General features: G+C 37.3%; 1 protein-coding gene across 1 annotated transcript in view; it reads right to left on the bottom strand.

The window, feature by feature from the left end:
• Nucleotides 1-16,580, bottom strand: part of sphk1 (sphingosine kinase 1) — a 38,080-nt gene that overhangs the window by 10,544 nt on the left and 10,956 nt on the right. The window contains exon 2 of the mRNA XM_030142183.1: nt 5,779-5,928. Coding sequence (XP_029998043.1) covers nt 5,779-5,928 — 150 coding nt within the window. The remainder of the gene's footprint in view (nt 1-5,778; nt 5,929-16,580) is intronic.

Here is a 16,580-nt window from a genome sequence, read left to right as displayed (position 1 = left end):
GAACAGGTTCAAGGCACTATCGACACAGAACACATGTTTCAATATCATCCTTCTTGTAGTTGAAATAATTCCAGATAACTGACGTGGCTTTTCTTTTTGGCACCAAGTCTTCATTTTCGGTGATTTTTCTCTTGTTTGTTGCTCATTTTTCAATGTTGTTACCAGCAACTCCATGCGCAGGGGCGTGGTCTGCTTCAGCAAATTGATTAAGAACACTTGTGATTGGTGGATCGCTGTGCGCAGTGTGTGTGTGTCAGGTACCCAGGTTGAAATTAGATGAGGACACATTGAGTTTATTTGTCTCCTACATTGCAGGACGAGGGATGTGACTATTGCGCACATGTACATTGCGATGACGATGCTCAAACGATGTACTGCGCAGCTCTAACTGTTAGGGTCCCCAAATACACAAATAAATATATCGGCTAAAATTTACTTAGGGGGTCAAATGAGTGGCCATTTTTGTCAAAAAAAAAAAAAAAGTTGTAATAAATGCATAGAACTGTGTTGAAATAATGCTAATACATTTGTGCACAGACTACTGATATTATTTGACAGTGGAAGCTCTATTTTCAGAAATACTGGATTATGAATAGCACGTGTATGTGAAAACTTTTGCTGGTGGACGGACGTGACATTACCCATGATGATCTGGTCAGTACCAGTACTTTATTAGTAATAAACTTATATACTTACTAATGCTTATCATCCTCTTATTCATAAATGTTAGTATTGTGGATCTAAAACAATAACAGCTGACACAAAAACACAAAATGTGGCAGTGGACGGATGTGACATGGTTGTTACAGATCCCATCATACTGATGCTCGGCAGCCATGTCACCGTTTCCACAAATGATCCCTGTGCAAAAACTAGGATCAGAATTATTTATTGTATAGTTTATCATCATACTAAAGAGGAAATAACAATATAGAATTCTTATTTCTTTATAAAAATGCTTATTATTAGACAACTGTTGATTTAAAAAGTGACATCTGACATTCTTAATGTATGTATTGGTGTAACATAAGCAGGATGGATCAGCACCATACTCCATATTGCATCCTGTAAAAATAAAACTTGTGATATGTAGTGTATAATCTTGTAAGAAAAATTGGGGAATCTAAAAGAATAGAATATTTGTTTTTCAGGTAAATTCAGTTCAAATATAACTTGGCCATTTGTGACATGAAAATATAGCATTAATTATGATGAAATTTGACATTTTTGAACTGAAAACATAGTTCATATGACCATCAACATGTTGCAACAGAACTGAAATCCTGTAAATTTGCAAAACTTGCATTTACCAACACAAAGTTCCTTTGGGGATTCACTTCTATTGATTTCTTATGCGCAAAGACATAAATAAGACCTCTAAGCAAATTTTAGCCGGTACCAAAGACTAATAAAAGTGGGTTTAGCAAAATATGACCCCTTTAAGTATTGATTGGACACAGAGCTGAAAGAAAGACAAATCTACAGACTTCCACCTCTACCTGTCCCCTGTATTTGTCTCCTGGTACCTGTTTCGTGTCTCTGAGGTTGTTTGTTTGCTACGTGCTGGGGATGCTGGAGGCGGTGATGCAGTACTGTGTTGACAGACAGAGGCAGAGGAGAGTTACTCTGCACAGCTGACTCAGCACTAAGGAGTCTGCCAGCCGGCGCTCAAGATGATGTTCTACTCCCTGGCTACATTCTTATTCACTGGGTCACTGCTGATTGTCCATTCTTCTTCCAGCTGCCCACATGCCGCCTTATATTTACGTACAGGAGATGATTTATTAGGTGAATTCAAAGTCCTTTATATGGAGCTGTCGACTCTAAATGCAGCAGTAACACTCTCCTCCATTCTTCTGAGGTTAATCAGGGTAAAGATAAAGCTCTCTACACTGAATGCTTCATACAGTATGTAAAAGGTACATGCTGACATAAGAGGCGGCTCCATTGGTACTTGTCCTTCCCCGGGCAAAGGCTGTGTGATACATTTATCAAGAAGATGTGTGCAGAGTGAATGTGCGGCTCCAGATAATCCCTTCAAGCATCTCTGGCTACCATATCCATCCACTAAGACCCTCACTGACCCATATCCTTTCTCCATTCTGCTCTGATTTGCTCCTCTTCGACCTGGGCCAACACTAGTAATTACTTTTTTTTGCCCTCGTCATTATTAAGCCGCTGACCTTCATTTTCGGTTAAAGATGTTTAATCATGTCAGTATATTTATGAAGCATATTTCTGAAGAATTGTTGGTAAAACTACGGAGTACAGAGATGTAAGATAGATGCAAATACAGGAAGAAAAGTAGATTAATAAGTGAACAGGCTATCTTGATGAAATGAAATACAACAATTACAGAACATGGACGGAAAATGCAAATAAATAAAAGTCATAAAGTGGTCATGATAACATTTAAAAGGCTCAAGTCTGGGAAAAAAGAAAAATTATTGCTCAGTACAGCCAGGGCTTGGTGGTGATTTGGTATCTATTGAGTCTAAGGAAAAGCTAGAAAGTCACATAAAAAAAGAGTGTGCAGGCTAGTTTCATTTGAACACAAAAACAAACAATAAACAAGCTAAAAAATACAGAAATAACCAATATAAAATAGAGACTGAAAAACTGGTAACTGTCTAATGTTATGTTGTCATCCAACATTCAGTCGCGCTAAAAAATTATTAGACCATCAAAAGTCATCAAGAACAATGGTTATGCAATCAAGTAGTAACTCCTGTGTGTATCATGTGACTAAAACAGACAGAAAAGAAAACATGGAATGCCTAAAAGCACTGTTTTTGTCAGTACAATGCCATAGCTATTGATGTAAGAACTGAAGTGATTTTGGTTATTATCAAGAAAACATGGTAAATGGATAGATATCAGCTCTGAAAAGAAATGCTTATGAGCTATTTTTGTTGTTATTGTTATATTTGTCCAAACAAATGTACCTTTAGTTGTACCAGGCATTAAAATGAACAAGAAATTGAAGAAAACAAGGGTGTTCTAATAATTTTTTCCACAACTGTAAAGGAGAATGGGGATGAGTTAATATGCTACCATTGTATTATGGTATTTATTTTATTTACTAATCCCTCTGTTACTGACATATCTATCATTAGAATGGTTCCACTATGTGATATCAAGGTTGTAAGAGATGACCAGGTTCAAGAACCAGAAATAATTTGGTGGAAAAGGACTAAATGTATCGGTGCGACATTTAAATATTAATGATATTTCAAAGTAACACAAAAGTTGTTGTTCTTCCTATGTAATTAATGCAGTCATTGAAGTTGTTGCTTTTGAGAGAAGTAACTAGCAGTGTTGGGAGTAGCGCGGTACAAAAGTAATGCATGACAGTAACAGATTACTTTTTGCTGTAACGCAGTAGTATAAGGCAATACTAATCAATTTTCAGTAATATTTTACTCTGTAGCCTCCATGATGAATAGCGCTTGCATTACAACCCACTTTTTGCCCTGAATTTAATTGTTCAAATGAAAAAAACTAAACAAAACAAAACAGCAAAACCATGAGACCTTAAGGAGTCAAAAATGCGTCAGTACAGTTCTATTTCCTGTTGGTGTTCAGCCAATGGGTGAAGACGGCAGAAGACAGTCCATTGTCCACATGGACGTATGCTCATTACTAACCCTAACCCTGCTTTACAGAAGCTAGTTAGCATGATCCCTGTGATCAGCAATGACAAGGGAAGCTAACGTTTCTACGACTAGTTAGAATTCTTTATCAATTGCGGATTTATCGCTGCACCCTCTGTTTGAACATGTAAAATGTTGAAAAAAATGCAAGTGTTCCTGCTGGGATTCGAACACTGTAGACCATAGCATTACTTACTGAGCTATCTGTCCACATGTACTTCAGGGTGCAAATTTATATGTTCTAAGGCTCTCCTGTCTCTCTATTTGACTTTTGGGGGAGTTGGGTTCTATGGTGCATGTGGCGTTTATGACGAGAGTCTGTATGTAACTAAAAGTAATACAGGAGTCATGTAACGCATTACAATTCTGAGACAGTAATATTGTAAGGTAAGGAATTACTTTTAAATATCAGTAACGGGTAATCTGTAATGTATTACAGTTTGGAAGTAACTTGCACAACACTGGTAACTACACCAAGCAACTTTAAAAAAACACATTTACAAATTGGCAAGAATTGTTATGAGATGTATTCAGACGCTCCAAAGAGCTTCTTAGACACACAATATACTGCGGTTCTGCCTGACTGACTGTGCTTTTCTGAACCACAGACCAATTTATTAAAGTTGTACTCAAGTGTACAAACTGGGTAAGGGAGGGAGATACTAGGATGTGCTAAATTGTTAACCAAAAATGTGTAGGCTTTGTACACATGTGACCCTCCCTATAAAAACCCTGAAGTCAAATGGGGAAAATGTCTGTAGCAAAAATGTCACGTTTGAGTGCAGCCAACCGTGATCAGGCAGTCGGGATGCTGGATGTTGCATGTCACTTCGCTGTCCATCAGTTCACCATTCAAACTCTTGTGTGTATGTCTCCCAGAATGTGTGCAATAAGAACAGTAACTATAATTGGAAATATATAGAAAATATAGTGAATTAAAAGTGAAACACTCATGAATTTCATTGTGCGTTCTTAAAGTTACTTAGTGGGGTAAATGAAATAGTCAGAAATTTTTACAATACTGGCTAAAATACAGTTTTGTTTTTTGTCTCTGACACTATTTAAAGCAGTGTATTGGTTCTGTGGTTTGTACTCCTATATGTAGCTCTGGTGATCATGATTTACTATAGATGTAGTATTTAATGACTATGGTTCTTAAATAATCTCTTTTGTATTAACTTTAAAATCACATTTTATTGCTGATGATTTTAATGTCTATTTTAATTTTAATGTTAATGTTTTGAATAGAATTAATGTCTTAAATTTTAACTTCCTCTCATCTTGAAAGAATTTTTATGCCTCTTTGTGATGCTTTTATGTTTTATATAAAGCACTTTGAATTGTCCTGTACATGAAATGTGCTATACAAATAAACTTGCCTTGCCTATGAAGAACAGAACAAACCAAATCAACCCATTACAATTCCTACTGATTAAAGCCAGTGGAGAAGCCAGCATGTGGTCCATGCACATAAATCCTGCAGTGCTCTAGTCTCAAACAGACAAACACTCCTTCTTCCTCCGTCCGTGCTGTCATTTCCCATCCTATTTTGACCCGATCCCAAACAACCTGTCAAACAGTTGGTCCTGTCAAACAGGGCTGAGGTAAAAATTAAGTGACAGATGCAGCTGGAGGGGCTATTACAATGCACTGTGCGTGATTGTATTTTGAGATCTTTGGCATTTAAGCCTTTTGTCTCTTCCCTAACACCCTGAGGTATTCAGAGAGGCCAGTATGAAGCCAAGGCCTGGGGTGACAGTAATCGACTCATGATGCCTTTTAAGGTCAAAAAAGGCCAAATGCAAATTATTCAGAACGCAGAGCAGTATTAGCGCCTGAAATGAAGATTGAGTCTGTGTCGGGCACATGTGCTTGAGTGCTTGCTGATGTGTGTGCGTGTCATTGTGCTCATGCTGAACATGTGGCTTGCGATTACACAAATAATGCATAATATCTGCAGAGAGCTCGCTTGCCGCAGAGTCGCACAGACCGTGGTTACGCCAACATAAGTGGCAGGATGACCTAGTTCTCAGAGCGTTCGTCCCATAATGGAGCTGATGGTTTAATCTCCTCGACCTTATGTTTCGTCAAGGTGACCTCAGCTAAATGCATCACAGAGACTGACCTGTGATGACAAGTGTGTAGGGGATGGCGGCCTCGGTGAGCATGCCCTGTACGTGTCCCGTAAACAGCTGAAGAGCCTGGCCACGCCCACTGTGAGGGTTCACCAGGATCATAACTCTGCAGGGCCGACGCACTTCTGCGTACACAACACCTGTAAGACAAAGACCGCAAGAAGGAAGAGCTATGAGTGACAAGTGAGGGTCTTCTTATGCATGATCAAATATCTCCAAATGTTTAAGGACAGCCTCATTCCTCTGGGTCTCTGTGGCTCAGAAATACACTGAAAAAAAGAAGAGAAGGTAAGATCATAGTCTGAAACAGTATTCACATCGATGATGGTTACAGTTAATATAATGTCATTCTTTTTTCAAAGAAAAAGACCAATTTACTGACTATTAACAGCAATTTTCTGACATTTTCTTCATCCCCGGGAGGGAAGAAGCTCTCCTGTTGCTCACGTCTCTCGAGGGAGGAGAGGGTAATTTAGCGAATGCGCATTATTAGCCCGGGGGGATGGCAGATTTAGTATCTTGCTCTGGGGCACTTCTGCATGATAGATGCTTGTCATATTAACTAGTTTCCAGCTGGTTTCTTTCAGTTGTTAAGTTTGCATATACGCTCTACTTCAAAACGTCATCTGCACCTTGGCTAAATGTATACAAACATTATTTATGATCTTCTGAAATTTCAAAATAACAGTAGAGAAATTTTTTGAAGGTGTAATGCAGGTGACCCCATGTGGGGTCGCCAGAATTCAAATGGGGTCGTCTGAAATTTCTAGTAATTGATAAAATAAAAAAAAAACATTACTAATAAAAAATATATGGTGAGTTGAGAGACAATCACAATACATAAAAGACATGACAAACTCTGAAGCTGAAACTGAAGCACTGTGGTACTGTTTATCTTTCAAATGTTCATTGTGGTCGGTTTCAGATGCTGCAGCTCTTTCATAATTTATAGTTTGACTTACTGTTTGTTCAGTATTAATAGTCAGCCTTGTAAATCCAAGCTGGACTGACTGTACATATCCTGACCAAGGAAAATAAAATTCTCACTTTGTGCAGTAATCTACACCTGGCTTTACTGCCTCCATCCATAATAATATACATTATACTGAATAAATGTCGTCTAAAATTAACATTTATTTGCAAAATAGTATAGCAAACTATTACATGATCAAAAAGAAATTAATTTTATCAAAAAAAAAAAAAAGTCTCCATTTTGAATGTCTGAGCTCACCAGAAATTTGTGATGTTAAAATGGAGTCAGGAGCCAAAAAAGGTTGGGAACCCATGGTGTAATGTGTGAAGTTTAGACCAGTGGTTCTCAACTGGCTTGGCTTTAGGACCCACTATCAACCCTCAATAACAAGCCATGACCCACAACAGGTAAACTCCTCAAGTTTATTGAATGATAACATGATGTGTTTTGAACCTGAGATAATACAGAATGTCACAGTATGAAAACACAGAGGACAAGTTTAGTGTTAAAGAGAATATTTCCATATTTAGCTTCATACCTGCTGGTCAGTTTGGTTTAACACTAAATTGGGTACATTTTAACCAAAACTAAAGATGTGCACTCAGTAAAAAATTAAAAGTGCATTCAGTCACTTATTCAAGAATTAAACACACTGAGATTTTTGTCCTCAGTGTAGGTAAAACCATATCTGATGTAGTCTGTGTCAAACTCAGATATGACACCGACTACTATGATTTGAATAGAAACTTTTGATTCTTTTTTTATGCTGCGAAATGTCTGGTGTTAATTAGCATTAGAGCGTATTACTGACACCTACTGTTAGGGAGTGTGAATGGGCGGCACTCAGCTACATAAAAAATAAAGCAAAGGACTGGCTTCTGAGCATTATTTTTTTCCCCACTGAAAACAGATCTGCAGCCCACTTTTGGATCGTGACCCACCAGTTGAGAATCGCTAGCTTAGGCACATCCTTATCTATTAATAAGAGATAATATTCAGAATTAAATGCATATATGAAAGGAAACATTAAGATGCCTGTTGTGTTTGTGCTACCTTAGAATGAGCTGTTTATATCTGCAAAGGGAGTGGGTGCCCTCCATGGAGTTCATCATATTTCTACAAACACTGGCTGTAGGAAGTGCCTTTTGTGTTTGTGTTTTTTTTTTTTTTTATCTTTTTAGTATCCACAAAAGCGCTAAAAATAGTACCCACAATAAGTTATTCCAACTGCTTGGAAGTTGGTGAGGCGAGGGGGATTCAACTGATTGTAATCGTCAGCCTCACACTAAGATGGCATGAAGCCAGCATACTGCAATTTTAATTTGAGCTTTTATTTATTTTATCACATTGTCAGAGGGAAGCCAGAGTACCCAGAGACACACAGAAAGGCCTACGCTGACCGCCACTGGAATTAAACCCAGGAGCTTCATGCTTTGAGGCAAAAGTGTTAACCTCCGTCAAACAAAATGTTACATGAACAATATTTGGTGACATTGCCTTTGAAATATAGGTAATATTGGTCAGTTGGTTAATCTAATTGCCCATAGGTGTGAATATGACAGTGACTGGTTGTTCGTCTCTATATGTCAGCCCTGCAATGAACTGGTGGCACATCCAGGGTATACCCCGCCTTCACCCATAGGTAGCTGGATAGGCTCCAGCACCTCCATGACCCTCTCGAGGACAAAGCAGTTCAGAAGATGAATGATTGAATGAATGAATGAATGAATGAATGGGAAAAAAATGTTGTAGCAGATGAATTAACTCATGTTTTACCCAAGTAGCAGGTCATGATAAATTGTGTGTCAGCCATTTTTCATTTCATTACGACAACAAAGGCACTTGAACACAATGCACTGATAATTTCAAATTCACGTGGCTAGGGCCATCTTTGATAGTACGTGAAGGCAGCATTATTAGTTCCTACAGAACACCTCCAAGACCAAAGAAATGGCAGTGGATTTCTGAAATCCCATAAAGACCCAGTGCTCCTTCTGTGGCAGTTCCAAAATATTTTTTTTCTCTATATTTTACCTTTCTTAACTGATTTATCACCATTTATTATAATATTATCCTCTGTATTTTGCATTTTTTTTTAGCTTACCGGTCAACAGGCCATAAGCTATTGTCGTCATGCGGCGTCTAGCATCGTCGTCGTCGTCTGTCATTGTCGTCTGTCGTCATCATCTGTCGTCATCGTCTGTCGTTGTCTGTCGTCCGTTACAAAAATTTCAATCGTCTTCTTCTCCGAAACTACAATTCCAATTGACTTCAAACTTGGTATACAGCTTCTTTATGATGGTGTCAACAAAAGTTAGTGAAATTATTTGGATCCAGATCTGATTCTGGATTTGGTGCCACTTTGAAAAATTTCCCCATTAAAAGAGATAGGAAGTGGATCAATGCAATAACTCAGTAAATATAAATGATATCCAGTGTAAATTTCTACAGTCCAGCCCTGATGGGGAGATGACCAAAACATAATGGCCACATGTTGATCAGGATCTTCTTCTGCAGAACTTACGGAAAATTTAACATGGGCTCTTATGGGGAAAAAATTTCAATCGTCTTTTTCTCAGAAACTACAGTTCTGATTGACTTCAAACTTGGTATACAGCTTCTGTATGATGATGTCAACACAAGGTATTGCAATTATTTCGATCCGGATCTGATTCTGGATTTGGTGCGACTTTGAAAAAATTTCCCATCATAAGAGATAGGAAGTGGATTGATCCAATAAATCAGTAAATATCAATGATATCGAGTTGGAATTTGAATTTTTTTACAGATCTGATTGGAATATGACCAAAACATGGGCTATTTCTGTAATACAATAAATACACATAACTAGATGATAGTAAATGGCATCTGGATACATTTCCCAAAGCTTTTAATTTGGCCGGTAAGCTACAGGGCCATTGGTCCTATTTTTTTCCTATATTATTGTACTGATCATGCAGATGTTCATCAAAGCTCAGATTAAAGTTAAGGGTTGTTATATCAGAAACAGAGAAAACTGAAGAAAAAGTGACTTTTTCAGTAAAATCTATCATTAACTGAACATAAAACTAGTGTGTCCATCCACTGTCATTGATCCAACTCCATGGGTTTTACTGGTGAATCAATGCTGTAGAAGATGACGGTGTTTCCACGTTCACTACGGAGCCTCTGAACGTCCAAATGGGTCATATCTGATGACCATGAAAAGATGAAAAACTTTATTTTACACCAATTATTTACATGCATTGATAGGATTAGTGGATCAACAGGTATTAAACAGTCTATATCAGTAGATGCTTTTGGTCACTAGTGGTTGTTTGGGTCTTTATGAGCTAAACCTTCTCCCTTCAGCCAGTTGACACTTTTAACATCCCAATAAGGGAAGCAGATCCTCCCTCTTCTCTACTCTACTCTACTCTACTCTACTCTACTCTACTCTACTCTACTCTATCAAAAGAGACAGAATTAGATATGTTTTGCAGTAACAAGCTCCATGTTGTACCAGTCAATGGTGGCAAATCACCCTTCATCCCATTCTAGTAAACCAGAGATGCAGCTGCAGTGGACAACTGACCTCAATATGATGCAGGACTGAACGTTATAGAAGACCAGACGACACAACAGTACGACACAAGGCTATGTTCAGACTGCAGGAAAATGTGGCTCAAATCCTAATTTTTTGCCCATATGTGACCTGTATCCACTCTGTTAAAAACAGTTTGAACTGCACAAATCCAATTTTCTGAAATCCAACCCAGGCCACGTTCATTTGTGGTCCTAAATCCAATATGTATCTGATATTTTGCAATGCGACTTCAGCCTGAACGGCCAGGTCGCATTTATCTGATCTTTACATAATTGAAATGTGAAAAACATCACAATTCTGCATCCCAGGAGTGTTACTTCCGTAAATACAGTGCGTGCCTGCATGGTTACATATTAGGCTACATCAGGACATCCTTTGCACATGTGGGTCACTTCAGGTTCGCATTCAGTTCATTCTTAAAACTGATAGAAGTCGCATTTAATGTGTAATATGAACGAGCACACAAAGAAAATCGGATTTCACCAAAAAATCTGAATTGTGCATAAGGGCCTGCTGTCTCAACGTAGCCTTAGTTTGATGAGTGATACACTGATGATTTTATTTTGCCTTCATTTTTTCGAGCTAATGGAAAAATATCCCTATGAGATTCAATAATGTCGGTCTGTATCTGCACCTTTAATCGTGGATGCCACTAATTAGAAACATGGTGGTGAAACCCAACAACCTGCTCCTTATGTCCTTATGTGGATAAAAATAGCTGATTCTAAGGTAACAAAAACACATGGATTGTTATTTCTGGGTTCTTACACACATGGAAACATAATTCTTAATATTATATTCCATTTCTGCTATTAGCTACATCCTCCTCACCCTTACACACTGGACCTTTGAAAAAAATGAAACATAAGCCATAAAAAGTAAGCTGATCCTGACAACTGCAAAAAGACACTACTGCACAGGCAGCTCAAATATAACTTTTCTGAATCCCATTATGTGGTAAACATGTCAAAAAAGGACATAACACTAATTGATATTTCTGAGAAGACACATCCCACTGCTTTTGAGCCAAGTTCTGAGAATGCATGCATCGGAATGAGTCACTGTATCATATACATCTATTGTTAGTATCCTGCAGAACATTACAGTGCTATTTTGAAGACTGTCTGACCAAATGTTTTCCTCCTTGGGATAATGATGTCCCAATTTGATCCCAGGCGTCTCCTATCCTCACAACAACACAGTGAACCACCACAAACTGCATTCTGATCAGCAGTACTGAGTCGCAAACCTCCTAAATTCTTTCAACAACATGTAATGAAGATCAAAGAATCCTGTTGCATTAAGGGCGCTATCACAGGGCGGCTGCATTAATGAGTTATTTGCTCCACTTCATTAATCTCCTATTCCTTTTCAATCCATATTTATACGAGTGAATCAGGTTCAACCACTTAATTGTGATACACATGACGTCGGTTACTGAAAGTGCACCCACAGAGCGGTGGATTTTATAACAGATGCCCTTGACATTTACATCAACACTAACCAGAGACCGTATCAAATGAATGAGAATGGACCAAAATTAATTTTTATTTTCGGGTTTGGGAGGCAGAAACTTCCTTTTCTATTTCCATCATAATTATTTGGCTGCTGGTGATTCCAGCTTGGGTATTGGACAACATTATCAGAATCACAAAATGGAATAGATGCTTCAGCTACAGCATTTACAACATAATAGTACAGTGAGCAGTTCCACAAACAATCCCACTATTTATCCCTCTGGGTCCTGTGGAATTGTTTTCGCTGTAAATTGTACTTTGCTGGTCTGTAAATATACGTATATGTGTATATTTATCAGTTTTAAATTAATATTTTATATTTTTCTGTTTATGTTCTTCATATTTATTAATGTCATTCGCTTTCTGCATGCTCACTTTACTGTAAATGCTGCTGAGACATATCTTATCTTATCTTATTTTATCTTATCTTATCTTATTTCTTCCTCATAATGAATAGGCTACTAATCAAGAGTAAGAAACTTATTGTTGTTTGGATTCCCAGTCATTTTTCTGAGCATTTTTCTTTTCAACACTTCTTCAAAATGAGCTTTATCTCATCTCATCTCATTTTATCAGAATAATCCCAGGGGGAAATTATTGGGTGTTACAGCCATTCAATTCAATAATACAAATATAATTCCCAGTCATTTTTCTGAGCATTTTTCTTTTCAACACTTCTTCAAAATGAGCCTTATCTTATCTTATCTTATCTTATCTTATCTTACAATAATCCTAGGGGGAAATTATTGGGGGATACAGCCGTTCAATTCAATAATACGAATATAATAAAATGTATAAAACTTATTTTTTGTCTTTGGCTTTTAACTCAGTGTGAGGGTTTGGCTTTTATTGTCTTAATGTATAATTACTTTTATTGTTTTTATTCATTGTTTTATGTGTTTTATTTGTTTTTATGTCTGTGTACAGCACTTTGGTCCACTGTGTTGTTTTTAAAGTGCTTTATAAATAAAGTTGATTTGACTTGACTTGACTTAATAATATACTATCATAATAACAATATATCAGGAAAGAAATGATCAATACAACAGAAAAAGAAAATTATAGAAATATATACATATATATAAAGCTTTAAATATACAAACATATACAGTATATAGCTTTGAGTGCATGCATACACACATACAGTCATGGAAAAAAATTATTTGATCATCAAAAATCATCAAAAACAATGGTTATGCAATCAAGTACTAACTCCTGTGTGTATCATGTGACTAAAACAGACAGAAGAGAAAACATGGAATGTCTAAAAGCACTGTTTTTGGCAGTACAATACCATAGCTATTGATGTAACAACTGAAGTGATTTTGGTTATTATCAAGAAAACATGGAAAATGGATAGATATCAGCTCTGAAATTAAAGTCTTATGAGCTATTTTTGTTGTTATCATTATATTTGTCCAAACAAGAGTACCTTTAGTTGTACCAGGCATTAAACTGAACAAGATATTGAAGAAAACAAGGGTGGTCGAATAATTTTTCTGCAGCTATATATACGCACACAAAATCTTATCTCATCTCCTCTTACTTCTTCTTTATAATAAACACTAATCAAGAGTAAGAAACGTATGTACGTTGTTTTAATTCCCAGTCATCTTTCTGAGCATTTTTCTTCTCAATACTCCTTTGACATGAGCTTCATTTTCTTGATTTCACTACATTTTAACTGGTGATGTGTTGCTGCTGTCAGCGCCATCCTTTAGGCCTTTCAGTTGGTGACGATGACACACAACGAAGTTATGAGAAAATCTCAGAGTCAGAGGTGTGAACCCGACAGGAAGAGTGAGGAGAGAGTGCGAAAACACACAGGCACATGCCAACCTCAGCCTCCATTCACCCACACTGGGTTACCATTGTTTTTCTACTTGTACCAGAGCACAATGCGGCTTTGACACACAAAGGTCCTCTCTACACTTCCAGAATATCGGATACAATAGTGGAAATGGGCTTTTAACCATGAAAAGAGCTTTAGAATGAGGCTGTTACACTCAAGTGCGCTGAGCTGAATGGGAAACCTCTAATAAATCCACACACAAAGACTGTTTTTCCTCAAACAAATACAGACCCGTGTCTTCCTCTGTCTGCTGGAATTCATAAACATCTGAAGCACCAACACAGATAAGGTGGAGTCCAGGATTCAGGCTTCAAAACCTCATTTCAGGTCTCTGATCCACTGCCTACAGCTCAGATTTTCCAGTGATCAGCCCTATCAGAATTCACTTGTCATGACAGAGAATCTACTTTGTAACCCTGTTCATGTGAATAACTTATAAGGGGGGGAATTCAGTCAGATCCCTTAACTCTTAGTACTTTAATTAAGAAAGATAATTACACTTTAAAACATGATTCTACACGTTGTAAGCATTACAATAGGGTCACGTGATCTAACACATCTGCCTCTGTTTGGGTTTAGGAACTTAACACTGAGGGGATAATGAACAGAAAATGCACCATGCGGTTTATTACGTGTGTGAATCTAAACAAATGCAGTGTAATGCATCAGCCATGGAATAAATCCTTTCTTGAGCACATGACTGAGACATCTAACTTTGAAAGGACCATAATGAAAAGCACAAAAAACTGAAAAAAGAATCAAATCAGCACCTGATAACAGTTCACAGACAACAATACAGACTCCATAAGGTTCCTCTTTGGGTCTATTGAACTGAGTTAGCATGAGTCAGGTTTACCGCATATAATGATAAATATACTAAATTAGACATTTACACTTTTAATTACAAACACAATGTAAAGATATAGTCATGTACCTGTCAGCAAAGAATAAAATTAGTTGTATAATCACAAGCAGGTTGCAACATCAGTGGCATGACTCATTTACTGTGAAATGATTTATGCGAAGGTTAAATTAAGCTATACTTAGTGGTGAAGTATTCAGATCTTTCACAAAACTAAAAGTACAATACAGTGAGCTAGAAATACTTTGTTACAGATAAATATCATCTACGAAAAAGAAATATTATTTGAAAAAAAAACAAAAAAATGCATCTGAAAAAACTGTTGCATCATGATGTTTCCAATATAGGCAATTATTTAATTAAAAAAAAAAGCCAAAGCTTGTACTTTCCTGACATTTCTTTGGTCTCAGGAAGCTATAGTAGTATAGACTGATTTTACTTTATTACTACACTAAGCCTGGCCAAAAAAAATCCCCCACTGTAATATAGTGTTTTTCAACCTTAGGGTCGGGACCCCACGTGGGGTCACCTGGAATTGAAATGGGGTCACCTGAAATTTCTAGTAATTGACAAAAATAAAAAAAATAAAAAGCTTACTAATAAAAAGCATATGGTGAGTTGACAGAGACAATCCTAATCCATAAAAGACATGACAAACTCTGAAGCTGAAACTGAAGCACTGTGGTACTGTTTATCTTTCAAATGTTCATTGTGGTCAGTTTCAGATTCTGCAGCGCTTTCATAATTCATAGTTGGAGTTTTTGTTTGTTCAGTATTAATTTGCAGTCTTGTAAATCCAAGCTGGACTGACTGTACATATCCTGACCAAGGAAAATAAAATTCCTACTTTGTGCAGTAATCTACACCTGGCTAAATGTCGTCTAAAATGAATGGTTATTTGCAACATAGTATAGCAAATTATTACATGATCAAAAACAAATTAATTTCAGAAAAAAAACAAAAAACAAATGTCTCTGTTATCAATGTCTGGGGTTGCCAGAAATTTGTGATGTTAAAATGGGGTCATGAGCCAAAAAAGGTTGGGAACCATTGCTCTAATGTCATTGAATCACGTATATCTTTGATTACAGCGTGGATTTGCCATGGCATTGGTTCCATAAGCTTATACAATGTCCTAACATTTAGTTCCATTATTGTTTTGGACACATGTCATTACTAGAAAAGCACTCGGACAGCGCAGACCTCCACCAAGGCAGATCAGTGGGCCCCTGTGGCCCCCCCACCCCCACCCTCGATCACCACCAAAATTGAATCATTTGTTCCTTGTGCCAGTATCAACATTTCCTGAAATTTTCATCCAAATCCATCCATAACTTTTTGAGTTATCTTGCACACAGACAGACAGACAAACAGACAGACAGACAGACAGACAGACAGACAGACAGAGAGACAGACAGACAGACAGACAAACAGACAGAGAGACAGACAGACAGACAAACAAACAAACCAACGCCGGCAAAAACATAACCTCCTTGGCAGAGGTAATAATAAAACCTGACCAACTAAATCAAGCCCAGATCATAACACTGCCCCCACAGGCTTGTACTGTAGGCACTAGGCACGATGGGTAATCACTTCATGTGCTATTGCTCTGGAACAGGGTCAGTCTGGACTCATCAGACCACATGACCTTTAGCAATTGAAACTCAGCCCATGTCTTAATATTCTTTATCAAACTGATGGTTTTTTGAGAAAGGAGAAACCACTCACTGCATTAGTTAGAGTTAACCCTTTAAAACCTAGTTTTGCTTTCAAATTCAGTTTTCTTGATATTTTACCTTTCCTAAATGATTTATAAGAATTTATTGTAATATTATCCTCTGCATTTCTTATTTTTTAGTGTTGGGGGTGTGTATCCCATGCGACTACAGATGCAGTTCATTGAGCTTCACTGAACTACAGTAGATGTCTCTTTACTATTTTCACCACAAACCGTGACTTTCATTGCTCATAAAATGATCTTTTAACTAAATGTAAAAAC

This window comes from Sphaeramia orbicularis, chromosome 8 (genome assembly GCF_902148855.1).
Source record: "Sphaeramia orbicularis chromosome 8, fSphaOr1.1, whole genome shotgun sequence".
NCBI lineage: Eukaryota > Metazoa > Chordata > Actinopteri > Kurtiformes > Apogonidae > Sphaeramia > Sphaeramia orbicularis.
The sequence above is the reverse complement of the archived record's forward strand: the minus strand, read 5'-3'. Positions and strand labels throughout refer to the sequence as shown.